Below are 18,533 nucleotides of genomic sequence, written 5' to 3' on the forward strand. Positions count from 1 at the left end.
TAGTTGTTGAGGATCTCTGTCCTCTGGGCACAAACGCTGCCTCCTTACAGGTCAGTTAGATATGTCTTGCAGCAGAGCCAGAAGGAAGTTGTGAGGGTCACTGCCTGCAGAGGACAGAGCAACACATCTTCTTCAGTGGGACTGCAGCATGCGTTTTCAGCTCTGCGGCCCACCACTGTACTAGGACTGGGACACGCTTCCCCCAGCTGTTGCTGCAGCCTCTATGGACATTTCTCCATCTCTTACGCTTGGTCCATGCTTTTCTACAGAATGAGAGAGACCACAAGTACATTTTTCCATAAGAAGATGTCCTGGTTCCAGTTAGGACAGAGTTAAGTAGCTCATAGTAGCTGGTAGGGTGCTATGTTTTGGATTAGGATGAGAAGAGCGCTGATAACATGCTGATGTTTTAATTGTTGCAGAGCAGTGTTTACACCAGGCCAAGGACTTTTCGGCTTCTTGCTCTGTCCTGCCAGCGAGCAGGCTGGGGGTGCAGCAGGAGCTGGGAGGGGACAGACCCAGGACAGATGACCCAAACTGGCCAAAGGGGTATTCCATACCATCTGACGTCATGCTAAACAATATATAGGGGTGGCTGGCCGGGGTGGGGGGGCCGGCTGCTCGGGAATAGGCTGGGCATCGGTCAGCGGGTGGTGAGCAATTGCATTGTGCATCACTTGTTTTCTTACACATTATTATTGTTAATACTATTACCATTATCACTATTATTATTATTATTGTTATTATTATTTTCCTGTCTTAATAAACTGTCTTTATCTCAACTCACAGGCTTCACTTTCCCGTTTCTCTCCCCCATCCCAGAGAGGGAGGGGGGAGGGTGAGCGAACGGCTGTGTGGTGTTTAGCTGCCAGCCGGGTTAAACCACAACAGTCTTTTTGGCGCCCAACGTGGGGCCCGAAGGGTTGAGATATCGACAAATCTGACCAGAGTGTGTTAAACTAAAATTGGTATAAGTATTGGACCTGCTTAATAGTTGCTAGTCACGATGTTGATTGCCTTAATCTCCAGTCTGCTGTACCTGTATTCCAAATTGAGTTTTATGGTGCGTTACTTTCTGTATGTGCTCCCTGTTGCACTGTTTATCCTTTCCGGGCCCTGGTTTAAGATTGTTATGGTACTGTGCGGTGTAGCAATGGCTTATGAAATGATGAGATATCTGGTCATGACTTTAACCTGGTATTTGTACTCAGCACTGACATCGACTCTATACTTTGGAACCCATATCTCGGAAACTATTAGCAATTACACCTATTGCCTGTTTTCGTTAGGGAGCCAATCTGTGAAGGGGACAGGGGAAGACATGTTTCCCTACCTGTTCACTCTCCCTTTCTCCTTCACCACCACCCTCTTATCCCCCGAGTTAGTTACGGTGGTTCTCCGAGATGTTGAATATCCTTGGGATACTCAGACCAGCCTGCTCTTGTTGTTATGTCTCCTGAATGCGCTTCAGATTTTGTGGAGGGTTAAACAACTACTTAGGAATATCATCCGGAGATCTGTCTTGAGGCGGGATAGTTGCGAGTGGCAGGGAGTGTGGGAGGATATGGGCAGGTTTCTAGAGCAGTGGTCACCTCCAGTGTTTTGGACATTCACCCCTGAACAACTGCAAAATCCTAAAAAGCTGGCAGAATGCTTGAAAAAAAGGTGTCATGACTCTGGCAGTTCCAAAGTGACACAAATCACTGTAGCGTGCTGGGGTCTGGCTTGTGCCTATCGAGCTGCAATTGATGCTACTAGCAACCTAGCTCCAGCTCCTGTAGCCGTTCCAGCTGCAGCTCCTGCAGCCACTCCAGCTGCAGCTCCTGCAGCCGCTCCAGCTGCAGCTCCTGCAGCCGCTCCAGCTCCAGCTCCTGCAGCCGCTCCAGCTCCAGCTCCTGCAGCCGCTCCAGCTCCTGCAGCCGCTCCAGCTCCTGCAGCCGTTCCGGCTCCTGCAGCCGCTCCAGCTCCAGCCCCTGCAGCCACTCCAGCTCCAGCTCCTGCAGCCGCTCCAGCTCCTGCAGCCGCTCCAGCTCCAGCCCCTGCAGCCGCTCCAGCTCCAGCCCCTGCAGCCGCTCCAGCTCCTGCAGCTGCCCCAGCTCCTGCAGCTGCTCCCACTCCTGTGGCTGGGTCAGAGAAACGAGCTGTAGCAGTGCAAGTTGACCCCGCAGAGGGTATTCCAACCCCTGTGGCAGACCCTGCGTCTGGGTCAGAGAAACGAGCTGTAGCAGTGCAAGTTGACCCCGCAGAGGGTATTCCAACCCCTGTGGCAGACCCTGTGGCTGGGTCAGAGAAACGAGCTGTAGCAGTGCAAGTTGCCCCTGTAGACAAGGTGAAAAAATGGTATAGAGGCTCAGGTCGTTTAAAACGCAGACAGTCTTCTGCTAAGTCTGGGCGTAGTGAAGACGAGGCTGGGCCATCAAAGGTGCAGGAGACTGAAGATGAGGATGAGGATGGCGAAAAATCAACAGTAACTACCCGGACTCCATACCAGCCATCAAAGGTGCAGGAGACTGAAGATGAGGATGAGGATGTCGGAAAATCAACAGTAACTACCCGGACTCTACACCGGCCATCAAAGGTGCAGAAGACTGAAGATGAGGATGAGGATGTCGAAAAATCAACAGTAATTACCCGGACTCTATACCAGCGTGAGCTACGAGATGTGCGAAAAGATTTTGGTCGCTGTATAGGCGAGCAGCTTGTCACCTGGCTGCTCCGGTGCTGGGACACGGGAGCCAATTATGTGGAGTTGGAGGGCAAGGAAGCCAGGCGGCTGGGATCCCTTGCTAGGGACGCATGCATTGACAAAGCAATTGGAGATGGAGCACAATCTCGCAGCCTCTGGAGGCGTCTCCTGTCAGCTGTGAAGGAAAGGTATCTCTTCAAGGAAGAACTTGTATGTTTACCAAGCAAATGGACCACCATGGAGAAGGGAATTCAGTACCTGAGGGAATTGGCCGTACGGGAAGTAATTTATAAGGACCTAGACGACGCACAAACATCCGCAGATCCAGATGCAGTCCGGTGTACACTACCCATGTGGCGGAAGTTTGTACAGAGTGCCCCATCATCATATGCCAGCTCATTGGCAATGCTAGCCTGGAAAACGGAGGAGAATCCCACAGTGAATGAAGTGACTAAAATACTCCGGCAGTACGAAGGAAATCTCTCCTCTTCCCTAAAGGCCTGTGTCTCAGCTGTGGAGAAACTCTCTGAAGAGGTCCACCAACTTAAAGAGAATTTATCTTCCCCTCCACCTGAACGAACCAGTGTCCACCAGCTAAAAGAGAATGCTTTAGAGAAACTTTCTGAAAAGATCCACCAACTTGAAGAAAGATTATCTTCCCCTTCACCTGAACGAACCAGTGTCCACCAGCTAAAAGAGAATGCTTTGGAGAAACTTTCTGAAAAGATCCACCAACTTGAAGAAAGATTATCTTCCCCTTCACCTGAACGAACCAGTGTCCACCAGCTAAAAGAGAATGCTTTGGAGAAACTTTCTGAAAAGATCCACCAACTTGAAGAAAGATTATCTTCCCCTTCACCTGAACGAACCAGTGTCCACCAGCTAAAAGAGAATACCTTGGAGAAACTTTCTGAAGAGATCCACCAACTTAAAGAGAGTTTATTTTCCTCCCCACCTGTACAAACCAGTGTCTCAGCTATTAGGGGTAAACGTTCATCTATGCAAGGAAGACAATATGGTGGGCACACACACCGCGCCACCCTGTGGTTTTACCTACGTGACCATGGAGAGGACATGAGAAAATGGGATGGAAAATCTACTGCGACCCTAGAGGCACGGGTACGTGAATTGCAAAGGAAAACAATTGGGAAAAAGGAGTTCTCTGAAAGGTTTGCTGCTCCAACTTCCAGCAGGCAGTCCTTTAAACACAGAAATGAAGATTCTGACCAGGACTAGAGGGGCCCTGCCTCCAGCCAGGGGGAGGAAAGGGACAATCGAGTTTATTGGACTGTGTGGATTCGATGGCCTGGCACGTCAGACGCACAGAAGTATAAGGCTTTGGTAGACACCGGTGCACAATGTACTCTAATGCCATCAAGCTATAAAGGGCCAGAGCCCATCTGTATTTATGGTGTGACGGGGGGATCCCAGCAGTTAACTGTATTGGAGGCTGAAGTGAGTCTAACCGGTAATGAGTGGCAAAAGCACCGTATTGTGACTGGCCCAGATGCTCCGTGCATCCTTGGCATAGACTATCTTAGAAGAGGATATTTCAAGGACCCAAAAGGGCTCCGCTGGGCTTTTGGCATAGCTGCTTTGGAGACAGAGGACATTAAACAGTTGTCTACCTTGCCTGGTCTCTCAGAGGACCCTTCTGTTGTGGGGTTGCTGAGGGTTGAAGAACAGCAAGTGCCGATCGCTACCACAACTGTGCACCGGCGGCAATATCGCACCAACCGAGACTCCCTGAGTCCCATCCATAAGCTAATTCGTCAACTGGAGAGCCAAGGAGTGATCAGCAAGACTCATTCACCTTTTAATAGTCCCATATGGCCAGTGCGAAAGTCTAATGGTGAGTGGAGACTAACAGTGGACTATCGTGGCCTGAACGAAGTCACGCCACCACTGAGTGCTGCAGTGCCGGACATGCTAGAACTCCAGTATGAACTGGAATCAAAGGCAGCCAAGTGGTATGCCACAATTGATATCGCTAATGCATTTTTCTCCATCCCTCTAGCAGCACAGTGCAGGCCACAGTTTGCTTTCACTTGGAGGGGAGTCCAATATACTTGGAATCGGCTGCCCCAGGGGTGGAAACACAGCCCTACCATTTGCCATGGACTGATCCAGTCTGCGCTGGAGCAGGGGGAAGCTCCTGAACACCTGCAGTACATCGATGACATCATTGTGTGGGGTGACACTGCAGAAGAAGTTTTCGAGAAAGGGAAGAAAATAGTCCAAATCCTTCTGAAGGCTGGTTTTGCCATAAAACAGAATAAAGTTAAAGGACCTGCACGAGAGATCCAGTTTTTAGGAATAAAATGGCAAGATGGACGTCGTCAAATCCCAATGGATGTGATCAACAAAATAACAGCTATGTCTCCACCAACTAGCAAAAAAGAAACACAAACTTTCCTAGGTGTCGTGGGGTTTTGGAGAATGCATATTCCAAATTACAGTCTGATTGTAAACCCGCTCTACCAAGTAACCCGTAAGAAGAATGCTTTTGAATGGGGCCCTGAGCAACGACAAGCCTTTGAACAAATTAAGCAGGAAATAGTTCATGCAGTAGCCCTCGGGCCAGTCCGAACAGGACCAGATGTAAAGAATGTGCTCTACACCGCAGCCGGAGAGAATGGTCCCACCTGGCGCCTCTGGCAGAAAGAACCTGGGGAAACTCGAGGTCGACCCCTGGGGTTTTGGAGTCGGGGATACAGAGGATCTGAAGCCCGCTATACTCCAACTGAAAAGGAGATATTGGCAGCATATGAAGGAGTTCGATCTGCTTCGGAAGTGGTCGGTACTGAAGCGCAGCTCCTCCTGGCACCCCGACTGCCGGTACTAGGCTGGATGTTCAAAGGAAGGGTCCCCTCTACGCATCATGCAACTGATGCTACATGGAGCAAGTGGGTTGCACTGATTACTCAGCGGGCTCGAATAGGAAACCCCAGTCGCCCAGGAATCTTGGAGGTGATTATGGACTGGCCAGAAGGCAAATACTTTGGGATATCACCAGAGGAGGAGGTGGTTCGTGCTGAAGAAGCCCCCCTGTACAACAAGCTACCAGAAAATGAGAAGAAATATGCCTTGTTCACTGACGGGTCCTGTCGTATTGTGGGAAAGCATCGGAGATGGAAAGCTGCTGTATGGAGTCCTACACGACGAGTTGCAGAAGCTGCTGAGGGAGAAGGTGAATCGAGTCAGTTTGCAGAAGTAAAAGCCATTCAGCTGGCTTTAGATATTGCTGAACGAGAAAAGTGGCCGGTTCTCTATCTCTATACTGATTCATGGATGGTAGCAAATGCCCTGTGGGGGTGGTTACAGCAATGGAAGCAGAACAACTGGCAGCGCAGGGGCAAGCCCATCTGGGCTGCGGCATTGTGGCAAGATATTGCTGCCCGGGTAGAGAACCTGGTTGTAAAGGTACGCCATGTAGATGCTCATGTGCCCAAGAATCGGGCTACTGAAGAACACCAAAACAACCAGCAGGTGGATCAGGCTGCTAAGATTGAAGTGGCTCAGGTGGACCTGGACTGGCAACATAAAGGTGAATTATTTATAGCCCGATGGGCCCATGACACCTCAGGCCATCAAGGTAGAGATGCAACCTACAGATGGGCTCGTGATCGAGGGGTGGACCTGACCATGGACACTATAGCACAGGTTATTCATGACTGTGAAACATGTGCTGCAATCAAGCAAGCCAAACGGTCAAAACCTCTTTGGTATGGAGGACGATGGCTGAAATATAAATATGGAGAGGCCTGGCAGATTGATTACATCACACTCCCTCAAACCCGCAACGGCAAGCGCCACGTACTTACAATGGTGGAAGCAACCACCGGATGGCTGGAAACATATCCTGTGCCCCATGCCACCGCCCGGAACACTATCCTGGGCCTTGAAAAGCAAGTCCTATGGCGACATGGCACCCCAGAGAGAATTGAGTCAGACAACGGGACTCATTTCCGAAACAACCTTATAGACACTTGGGCCAAAGAACATGGTATTGAGTGGGTGTATCACATCCCCTATCATGCACCAGCCTCTGGAAAAGTTGAACGATACAATGGACTGTTGAAGACTACACTGAAAGCAATGGGTGCTGGGACATTCAAAAATTGGGATACACATTTGGCAAAGGCCACCTGGTTAGTCAATACCAGGGGATCTGCCAACCGAGCTGGACCTGCCCAATCAAACCTGTTACGCACTGTAGAAGGGGATAAAGTTCCTGTAGTGCACGTAAGAAACATGCTGGGTAAAACAGTCTGGGCTACTCCTGCCTCAGGAAAAGGCAAACCCATTCGTGGAATTGCTTTTGCTCAGGGACCTGGATGCACTTGGTGGGTAATGCAAAAGAATGGGGAGGTCCGGTGTGTACCTCAAGGGGATTTGATACTGGGTGAGAATAGCCCATGAGTTGAATTGTAGTATGTTAATTATTATATAATAATGTATGTCATCACTACCATGATTGCTATATATCATAGATGAAAATGGTGATTAATTAGAATGTATTGGACAGAGTGTAACCTGAGCATGACATAAATGGTATGGAATAAGGGGTGGATATCTGTCCTGGTTCCAGTTAGGACAGAGTTAAGTAGCTCATAGTAGCTGGTAGGGTGCTATGTTTTGGATTAGGATGAGAAGAGCGCTGATAACATGCTGATGTTTTAATTGTTGCAGAGCAGTGTTTACACCAGGCCAAGGACTTTTCGGCTTCTTGCTCTGTCCTGCCAGCGAGCAGGCTGGGGGTGCAGCAGGAGCTGGGAGGGGACAGACCCAGGACAGATGACCCAAACTGGCCAAAGGGGTATTCCATACCATCTGACGTCATGCTAAACAATATATAGGGGTGGCTGGCCGGGGTGGGGGGGCCGGCTGCTCGGGAATAGGCTGGGCATCGGTCAGCGGGTGGTGAGCAATTGCATTGTGCATCACTTGTTTTCTTACACATTATTATTGTTAATACTATTACCATTATCACTATTATTATTATTATTGTTATTATTATTTTCCTGTCTTAATAAACTGTCTTTATCTCAACTCACAGGCTTCACTTTCCCGTTTCTCTCCCCCATCCCAGAGAGGGAGGGGGGAGGGTGAGCGAACGGCTGTGTGGTGTTTAGCTGCCAGCCGGGTTAAACCACAACAGAAGAAAACCACATGGCTCCTGGAGCTACGATCTCAGCTACAAGACTATGGTTTCTTAGTGGGTTCCCTTTACAAGCAGCAGTAGACATGTGGGCTCCCATAGAAGAATGACATGTACAATTGCCTTCAAAAACTTACCACAATGAGTGCAACAACAGACAGTGTATAGTAGATTGAATCTCTCAGGAGACTCCATGACGACAGTGCAACAACCTGGGAAAACAGGCAAAGAAAGGATGTCAGCCAGGCTCTTACCAGCACAACTGCCACGTCAACAGCGAGTGCCAAGGTCAAGCCTGTCATTTGGTGCGAGCTGTCCCCATGCATGCTGGGACACGGTGAGGAGATCGCAGGTATGAGACGAACTGGCTTTCTGAGGCTGCTTGAGGAATAGATGCTAGGGTAGGATGGCCAAACCTGAAGAGCAGAAAGTGCAAGGTCACAGACACACAAAATCAAAGAAGTGGTGTCAAACCAATGGAAAGGGGAATCAAATCCCATATATTTATGGATGACGGAAAAGATATTCATGAGCCCGGGAGGCTACAGACACCCTTCTCCTCTGAAAGCCCTGCCCTGCACCAGTGCAGCTCCCACTGCTGAGCCAGCAGTAGCAGTCCCTGCAGGCTGAGCTGCCACCAGGGCTGGCGCACTGTGCCGCAGAGGAGGCTGCACATGCTGCTGCTGCTGCTCAGGCAGCAGAAGGGGCTCAGCTCTACCAGCAGGGCAAAGAAAGTCAGCACTGTGTCAGTGTCACTGTGTCAGTGCCAACGTCCAGCAGCGAGCATCCCACCTGAGAATGGTCAAAGAGATGAATAGCCCAGCCAGGCCTACAGGACAGGATGTCCACTCTTTCCACTCCCACCACCATGTTTCTATTAATTTTCCCCAGCCTGGGATTCCTGCCTTCCTTGAGAGGAAACCATTCTGAAATGCTGAGCAAGAGCTCCAGGTATGTGACGGTGCGGTACACAGGGCAGCTCCCAGGCACTGCCCAGCAGCACGCGCACTCCCCACCAAACCCCTACCCCACACGCCGAGAGTCCAGCTGCTGGAGCCTCCTATGCTGGGTTTCCAGGAAACTGCAGGCTTCTGGGTTTTACACTGGGCTCGTCCTTGTGAAAAATAATAATTGAACCCACGCCAACTCATTCAGGGGAAGGAACAGAATTGGCACTGCAGAATGGCTATCTGACAGTATGGAGCAGCCAGACCCCCAGCACAGCGCTAGCCTGAGCCTCTGCAGAGCCATGGCTTTGCCTGCTGGTCACGGGCATCACTGCAGTTCTGCACGTTTGCACAGTATTTGGGACAAATACTCAATCGTCCAGCAAATCAGCACCTTAAGAACAAAATCCAAGTGATTTATAGGCAACAGAGGATAAAACAGGATTGCTGTGCAGTTCATTTCATTTGACACCTTTCAGAATCAAAGAAATGAGGAAGAACTCAAAGAACCAAAGAAATGAGGAAGAACTCTCATTGTAAGCTGAACGAGACTGGAATTCAGATATTAGAAGACATAACACCAGTGAGTCAGTTAGCCTTTAACTTTGTTACTGGCATTTGAAAGGGCCAATGAAAAGCAGTCATGTGGTGGTAACATCTTCAGTATGCCAAAACTCTGATTACAGTTTTGGCAGTGCTGGGAAGTCCCCCACTCTCAGTACAAAATTATCCTCAAATCTTTATTTTTAATTTCCAGAGTGCATTTCAAACAACATCAGTCACATTCTTCCCAGGTGTAAACCACAAAGAGGCAGATGGGAGGTGGCTAAATTACACTGTTCTGGTTTGATCTCTAAATGTAAAAATGAGTTTTCTGACAGCATTCTCCAGTCTTGTTCATGCATGAAATCAGCCAAACAAACAACAAGTTCATTCTCATTTCTATCTATAGAAAGATGCTACTTCAGAGTGCTTGCAAAAAGTAGTTTCCCAGATTTCTCTGCTTATCAACTCTTACAGTAGTGGAACTTTCCTGATTGCTAGCAAAATAAATACTTAAGATACCTACCATCATACTTTAAAATCTCTGTGACCTCTTAACACTTAAAGTAAGTGTAATTTATGTGAAGAGTAAAGTTTCTTTATGGAAACATTGACAGTAAGAAACTCTTACTCACAAAAATCACAAACCAAACCAACCAACCAATAAAAAAAAAAAGACAACAACAACAAAAAACAGGCCTTTAAAGTCCTTGAGTCAGGTTACTTTTATACCAGCTGACAATGAATATCTATTCATGTAAGGATAGATGAATGGCAATGATTTATCATGGAAATTTCCAAATGTAGAAACCTGGAGTTTGGTGCATAATTCTGTTCAGAGACCCTTAATAAAACATTATGGACAGTTGGACTCCTTCCTTTTGACTGAGTAATTTTTGTAAGAGAGTTTATGAAATGATTTGATATTATTCCAGTCAGCTTTACGATCCTATTTAAGGTCCTGTGTGCCTTTCTGAGCACAGATGCTGGTGGAGCTTTGATAGCTACAAACTTAATCTGTGCATAACAGAAGTTTTAACATTTCTGAAACAAATGAATATGGGACAGTAAATCCCGAATGAGCAGGTTTGCTGGTAACCGTATCTATTTATCTAATTAAATACTCCCTTGGGTATAAGGGGTGTCACCATGCAGCAGAGCATACCACTAAAAGCAAGATGTTGCAGTTACCATTAGGTAAGCTAGAATCTCTCCTGTTCTTTGACATTCTACAATAGTCTTGAAGGCAGTCTGTATTTTTCTCCCAGGGATTTTTCCTCAGACACCTGAGTGAACGCATTAACACCCAGGCCCTTAAATGCAGCTATCATTCAGATTTGAGTGAAGGCACTTGTACAAACTGCTCACATTTCACAGACATCCTAGAAGCTCTCCCTGATGCAGTAAATATGGGCAATTAAATCTCAGGTCTCCTTAGGGTGAGCCATTTAACTGAAGCCTTTGAACCATTTGATCACAGGGAAGAACAATCTGATATAGGGAAGCTGTGTGCATAGGGTATCCACACACCCAGGGTAAAAGGAGCTAATTAGTTAGCATTGAGAGAAATGGCAGCACTTTCAGCCTGCTGACAGGGATCTCGTAGTTTCATTATAACTGTCAAGACCTTGAACATACGAGTCGTGCTACATATTCTTGCTGCAGCCAAGGACTGTATGTAAATCTTAATGCACTGGAACCCTCTTAACTCACAGTTTAGCAGATCATGACTAAGACAGAAAGGAAATCAGGGAAGCAATCAGCTTGGGTAAAAACATGATGAGATTTAGAGTTTTAAATCCGAAATACTGTAAGCCAGAGGAGAGCTGGTCTTCTGGGAGCTGAGCACCAACAGCCAGCTGTAGAAAAGCACTGACTGTCACGTTGCACATTTCCTCCATTCAAAGGAAGCACCTGAAATTCAAATCCCAGACAAGAGCCAAGTAGCCTTCACTTAACTACGACACTGGGGACTAAATGTGGCATCTCCAGAGCAGAAAGGAAGAGCTCTTCTGTTCAGGCTACAATGAGGGCAACCGCCTGTGATCCAGGCACAGAGAAGGACCTATGGCGTGCACTCACTCACCTGCATGCTGCAGTACCGCTCCGAAGGGTAAAACACATCCTGTATTAGAAACTGGGTTTCTCATTGCTAAACTCTCATCCTGCACACTCTCATGTATGACATTTACTACTCAAATGTTTATTTCCCTTTCTGAAGGGCTGGAGAGCAGAAAAATCATAATTTGATCGGTTCCAGTTTGACTTCTGCAATTCTTAATTCCTGAACCAGCAGCCCCATGCAGCACACATAATTTCCTCCATTTAGTGCACACGCAGAGATAACCAACCAGGGAGAAAAATCACTGAAGTCAGAACACTGACAGCTGCTGTGCTTGGCACCTAAGTTAGTGCAGAGTGCCCAGAGCCTCAGTGGCAATATACCCCAGCTCAGGACTTCCCCAGTCACCCTCTATGAAACTGACCGTTCTCCTCTGCTCTTCCAAATTACTTCCCTCCCCTTAACAGAACAGAGGCTCCTCTCACTGCATTTCCCATCCAGGAAAGACCTGGCAACAGAGGCCATCCAGTTGGCTCTTTCAAAGCCTATGTGCCTGCCCTCCCCATTATCTATGACAGGCCTGAGAGGAAGCATGTGATGCCAAACACGGGCACTGCTACCTTGCTGTTTCCTGCAGGACAGATAAGGGAGTGAAAAGACAGAGAACTCAAGGCTGCAATTCAGCATTGCAGCATGCTCTAGAGAGAGCTCCACCTGGGTACAGACACTGCAAGCTGACCTGCAGCAAGGGGAGGTACCTGGGCATGTTTTCGATGTCACCTGCTGTGCAATGCTCCGAGGAGATGAGCACAGTATAGACTGCAAATATGTACAGACATCATATGTATAGGCTGTTGGATGTATACATTATCATTCCAGTGGGTCATTTCAGGAAGAGAATTAGCTGCAATCCACTGTGAAATCCTCATCTATTAATGGGCTTCAGTGTCATTAATTGCATTGGTAACAATAGTGATATTAGTTGAGGTTTAATTTTACTTTCTCTACATGAATATAAATGGCAGATGAACTAGTAATAAACATCATTTTTGGGTCTGAATGGCCTTATGCAAATCCAGCACATCATCCTGAAATCACAGCTGCTCAGCCATGCCAAGCAGAAAATTAAAATATCCTCCATGAAACAAACAACAATTTCTCCACCAGGTAGTTGTGAGAGAGGGAAATGACTTGACTAGACACAGCAAAACCTGCCTAATCTGTCTTCAGACAGATCCTTGTATGCCAGACATTTATGTTAATGACTAGACTGTGCTACATTTACAAAATTCTAGTTATGAGCCATCATATGTCATTTGTGTCAGTTCTGGGTAGATATAACAAGAAAATCTATTTCACCATGCTCAGGTAAAATGTAGTATTTGGGAGTATTGCCATGGGGGTTGACAAGCTCCATGGTTGGTGATAACATTGGACTCATGACAATGAAACCATGAGGAATGTAAACAAGTTAGAAGGAACAAAATATGGGTGATCCACGAGACGCCTTGCTGTCTCAAACTGCTTGTTCTCCAACCGTTCAGACATGGAAGTTGCTAAATGTTTGCTGTTGCTGGGCAAAGTTGTTAGCCAATGAATAGCTAGTGGGAAAGCACCGCTTGTAGAGCTAATGGTACAAGAAGGGAGCCTGTCCTCAATAAAGTTGTTCAAGTTATTGATCCCTAAACTTACCCTGGTGTCCATGTGGTCATTACGCCACAGTAGTAGGTTTCGCTGCGTTTTATTCGGTTAAATACAGATTAACGCTCATTAGGTTCATTCAAATCTCAAAAGGCATAGTGGTTATGGAGATATGTACGTGAATGAGACAGAAGTAAAGAGATTCTTACAGTTCCTACAAACAGTAGCATTTAAAATCTTGGAGCTTTTCCAGACAGGAACAAACCTCTGGGGCAGTTCCTCAAAGCCCATACGTCATCACGGAGATTGGCACCAACTAGACAAGGCCACCATCTGCCACGGAGATGATGTCTCTCTTAGAGACAGAGCTCTTCCATCCTCCCAGGTACGTACACCCCATGCAGACAGCGCCCAGCCTCCCTCACCAGATACACCAATGAGCCTCCTCCAGCACAAGCAGAGCACCGTATGCCAGAGCTTGTGCCTGGTCTCGCTCATTATGGCTCATGTGCCCCTGTGTGGGTATATCTGCAGCTGAAGAGCTGCTCCTGGATGTGTTGGGTGATGGCAGTAAGGTCTCTGAGCATTTGGAAATTGGTCCAAGACCACAGTGGGCTAGCGACCTCTGGGCCTGCTCATGCTTCCAGGGACAGCTCTGCTGACGACCACAGCAGACTGCTCAGGACAGTCCAGACCTTGGGGCACCCCCTCCTGTCCTGTGACCGAAGCACTATGCTGAAGCACTATGCCCTCATAAGATGGCACCTCAAACTGGAGAAGTTAAAAAGACCCCTCAGATTTCATGCTGCCCTGGCACCTGTCAATCTGTAGGGAAAAACAACAAAAACAAAAACACCAAAAAAAAAATACTTATTTCTGCCTATCCTGACAGTGGCCTGGGGAATTCTGACTTCTGAGAAGCTGAATATCACTGACTGTCTTTGGTGAATCTGTCACAGGTCTTGCCTTCTGGGACAGCCCTGGGGGAAGCTTCATCTCCCAAGGCTAAACTTCCCTTGACAAAGCATAGGCTCTGCCTTTTAACTTTGCAAATGTATTATTTCAGGAACTTCTTTCTCAGCTCAAGTAATTACAAGGATCCTGCCATCCGCCTGTTCACCCTCACTGGTCATGACATCAATGAAGCATCACATATTAAAATGAGATATTGGCACTGCCTTATTTATATTCATCTTTATATTAAAATAGGCTATACATTCATTTATGACTTTCAATGAGAAGCCACTGGAGAACCTCTGTGCATTTCCTGGGAGATAGCTCCCCCCCATCTGTTATACTGAAGAGCAGTGTCAGTCTGGAGGGGGAGGTATTCACTTGGGATGAAGCAATGTAGGAGTGATTCCTTATTCTGCTCCCAGCCCTATAGCTTAAGCTTGGATGAATTAAGTAAGCACTATCCCTTCTTTGTACAAGGGGGCATAAAGGAACATTTTGTACCCAGCAGCAGCACTGGAGAACAAACGCACATGGGACTGTACAAGGTTGAGATCCTGCAGTAACAGGGGATCCACAAACATCACGGACACACACTTATGGAGTTGTTGAACCACATTAATTTCTCACTGTCACCCACCTTTAGGCATGCATTTCTGTTTTGATAGATTTTCTCTCTGATTAGCTCTTTTTTTTTTGCCCTAGTGTAAAGCAGCTTACCAGCATCCACTTGCTATGGTTGCCTGGGCAAGCAGTTCATTAGGTTGCCAAAACAATACCGGAGGCCTCAACTTCACCAGCATCATTCCCGCAGCAAAACACAGAGTTGTGCCGGAACCAGGAGGCATGGGCTAAAAATCCCATGGCCAGGCGGTGCTATGGTTCCGAGGGTTGCCCAGCTGCTGCTAGCACTTTGACCCAGTCTACAGTCCAGAGAGAGGAAGCAGTGCAGGTGCAGCAGGGGCCTCAGGGGCTGCCCATGTGTCCTCCCACCTCAGTGGCTCCTGGACCTCCCCGGAGTATGTTTTTCCTATCACCTCAGTTGCATCTTCCCAGCAGCAGTCTTCATCTGCAGTCTGCCTTGTGACTTCTGGCCACAAGTGCTCCCTCCACAAGGCCTTTGCAAATGGCCTTTTGGGGATACTTTTCCACATTTTGAACCTTCTCTGAGGGAATTTCATCTCAACAGCATCTCTCTCATCTGCCTAGTAAAATGTCCCATGAACTAGTCTCACAACCTCTCCTGTTACAGGACAGGACAAATCCTGCCAGATGGGACAGCGACATCTCTGCTGGCTCCGTTCAGCTCTGGAGGCAGCCCTGCTCCAGGATGCAGCCGAGGGTGGCAGCAGGTACCCCCTGCCCAAAGGCAGCCTGAAGGCACCTGGCAGCATTCAGCCACCAGGAAAATCAGCAAAGGGAGCACTAAAGGTTACATCTGTGATTCAAAGGTGGCAGACTGTGTGCTCTTTGAAAGGTCATGGCCAAAAATAAGATGGGAAGTAGCAACTGTGTGTTTAATACTCTGCACATGCTTTCTCTCTCTCTTGCTCTTAAATGTATCAGTCCTACAGCAATTGTAATGAAGATATAAGGCAGGAAAGAACTTCATAAGATAATTACTGCCGTCTTCCAGTAGAACATACAAGAGAGGAACTGCCTGACCATCAGGACCTGCGAGTTAATTTTCACAAAACCTGCCTCATTTGGGGAGTTATTACATCCCACCTGCAATGAGCAATAAGTCAATCAGAAGCTTATAATCACAGAATCACAGAATCACAGAATCGTCTAGGTTGGAAGAGACCTCCAAGATCATCTAGTCCAACCTCTGTCCTAACACTAACAAGACCTCCACTAAACCATATCACTAAGGGCTACATCTAAATGTCTTTTAAAGATCTCCAGGGATGGCGACTCAACCACCTCCCTGGGCAGTCCATTCCAATGCCTAACAACCCTTTCAGTAAAGAAGTTCTTCCTAACATCCAACCTAAACCTCCCCTGGCGCAACTTTAGCCCATTCCCCCTTGTCCTGTCACCAGGCATGTGGGAGAATAGACCAACCCCCACCTCTCTACAGCCTCCTTTAAGGTACCTATAGAGAGCGATGAGGTCTCCCCTGAGCCTCCTCTTCTCCAGGCTAAACAACCCCAGCTCCCTCAGCTGCTCCTCGTAAGCCTTGTTCTCCAGACCCCTCACCAGCTTCTTTGCCCTTCTCTGGACTCTCTCAAGCACCTCCGTGTCCTTCTTGTAGCGAGGGGCCCAAAACTGAACACAGTACTCGAGGTGCGGCCTCACCAGAGCCGAGTACAGGGGGACAATCACCTCCCTAGACCTGCTGGCCGCACTGCTTCTTATACAGGCCAGGATGCTGTTGGCCTTCTTGGCCACCCGAGCACACTGCTGGCTCATATTCAGCTGACTATCAACCAGTACTCCCAGGTCCTTCTCGGCCAGGAAGCTTTCCAACCACTCGTCTCCCAGCCTGTAGCGCTGCTTGGGGTTGCTACGCCCCAGATGCAGGACCTGGCACTTGGCCCTGTTGAACTTCATACAGTTGGCCTCAGCCCATCGTTCCAGCCTATCCAGATCCTCCTGCAGAGCCTTCCTTCCCTCGAGCAGATCGACACACGCACCTAACTTGGTGTCATCTGCAAACTTACTGAGGGTGCACTCGATCCCCCCATCCAGGTCATTGATAAAGATATTAAAGAGGACTGGCCCCAGCACTGAGCCCTGGGGGACTCCACTAGTAACCGGCCTCCAACTGGATTTGGCTTCATTCACCACTACTCTTTGGGCCCGGCCATCCAGCCAGTTTTTAACCTAACAAAGCGTATGCCAGTCCAAGTTAATCATTAGCTGCAAAACAAACACAGCAGAGATCACAGGGTGTAAGCTTCCCCTGGCCACCCCCAGGCAACCATCTGCCAGAACCAAACAGACCCAAACCTGTGAGTCAGTGCCACCTATTCCCACTTTAAGGTCCCTGGGGAGAACGGACACATCAGTGAGAGCAGGGTCCAAACAACTCTGGGTATTTTGCAAGGCGCTGGGGTCAGAGAGCCACAGAGGCATGAGAAACCACAGTAAAGAAAGGCATAGCTTGCTGTGCTGGACAGCCCCATTTTGCAGGTGAAGGAAGGTGAAACTGACTGCCAAACCACTAGGCAAATGCACGAGGGCCCGTCTCATGACAGCGCAGCAGAAATCCCTGACCCCACCCACGTCCCTTTGTAGCATCAAACCACTCTGCTGTCCTGCAACAGCTGAGGCTGAAACTTTAGACGGCTTTGCACACAGCCAGCCACTGCCGCCTGTACAGCCTCCTGGGAACACCAGGAGGCAGCTGACAGCCCCTGTGCGGGGACACGCGGCACATGAGCATGTCCTGGACCAAATCCTGGGCAGCAGGCAGAGATGTTCCTTTCTATACTCCACCATGATGTCTCCCTGCTGCTGACACACAGAGATCACAGCTATCCCAACACCCAGGACACGCTGAGCATCCAGCTGAGTCCCTTGATCATAACCTCTACCTCCTGGCAAGGACACCCACGTCCTGTGATGCAGCATTTGGTCTTGCGCAGGGCTTTGACTGATAGTAAACAACCCTACCCCTCCCCACAGAAATTAAGCAAAACAAAATATGAGCAATTGCCAGGCCCCAAAAAATCCAGGCCTTAAAAATACATATCTCTAAGACAGTAATTGCTGAGCTGCTCTGATCTACCGGGCTCACTGGAACAAAAGCTTCTTCTATTTACCAGGCCCCTAATTTTACTGCTGGTTAGCTATTCTCTGCAGAGTTCAACCATCACTCCAGATCCCAGTTCGTACACTGCAGACCAACTAAATCTATTCTCATTATTTCCCCAAGAATATTTACTTTTTTAAGCAGCTCTTAGTATTTTCATTACTGTGGCAGCAATTTGTCTCTGTGACATTCTCAGAATGGAAACAGTGGACACTATCCAAACCTCAGGACAAAGCCAAAAATATTTCCCTGCTCTGCTGGTACTCAAAATCATCCATGAGATGTTCAAACCAGCATGTCTTTTCAGCCAGATTCCCGCAGAGCCAAAGCAACCAGATCCCAAGGACTTGCATTCACAGACGCCTCCGACCGCAGACAGATCCTGTGGAGGATTAGCAGCAGGGCTCAAAGACAGATCTCGACGTGGTACAGGAAGGTGCACTCAGGGTGACGCTGCCCAGGCTCTTCACACCGGCAAGCCCTTGTTAGACATACAAAGAGACTTTGTGATTTCCCCTGCTTTTGCAGTAGAAATGACTGTAAAACAACTGCATCAATGGTAAGTCTGCAGTATTGATTTGTGTGTGAATTTTGACAGAGAAAACTTGACCTCATCAGGCAATGGTGTTTAGTGGCCATTAGGAACTGATTTGTTTTGGTACTGAAGGGAATCTATTTTCAACTCTTCTGATTGCATCCTCTACTTCTGTCCTATGACTGAGTGTAATTCTGTGATGAGGGTGATTTCCTGTCTGCCCGCCTGAACCCTTGCTGTCAGC

The 18,533-nt window shown here is 48.0% G+C and overlaps 1 protein-coding gene across 14 annotated transcripts in view; it reads right to left on the reverse strand.

The window, feature by feature from the left end:
• RIN2 (Ras and Rab interactor 2) overlaps nucleotides 1–18,533 on the reverse strand; it is a 349,998-nt gene that overhangs the window by 136,205 nt on the left and 195,260 nt on the right. For all 14 annotated transcript variants that reach the window (XM_083832276.1, XM_083832271.1, XM_083832253.1 and 11 more), the window contains one exon: nucleotides 7,985–8,059. In XM_083832276.1, coding sequence (XP_083688402.1) covers nucleotides 7,985–8,059 — 75 coding nt within the window. The remainder of the gene's footprint in view (nucleotides 1–7,984; nucleotides 8,060–18,533) is intronic.

Source organism: Anser anser (assembly GCF_964211835.1).
Source record: "Anser anser genome assembly, chromosome: 3".
In the NCBI taxonomy this organism is placed as follows: domain Eukaryota; kingdom Metazoa; phylum Chordata; class Aves; order Anseriformes; family Anatidae; genus Anser; species Anser anser.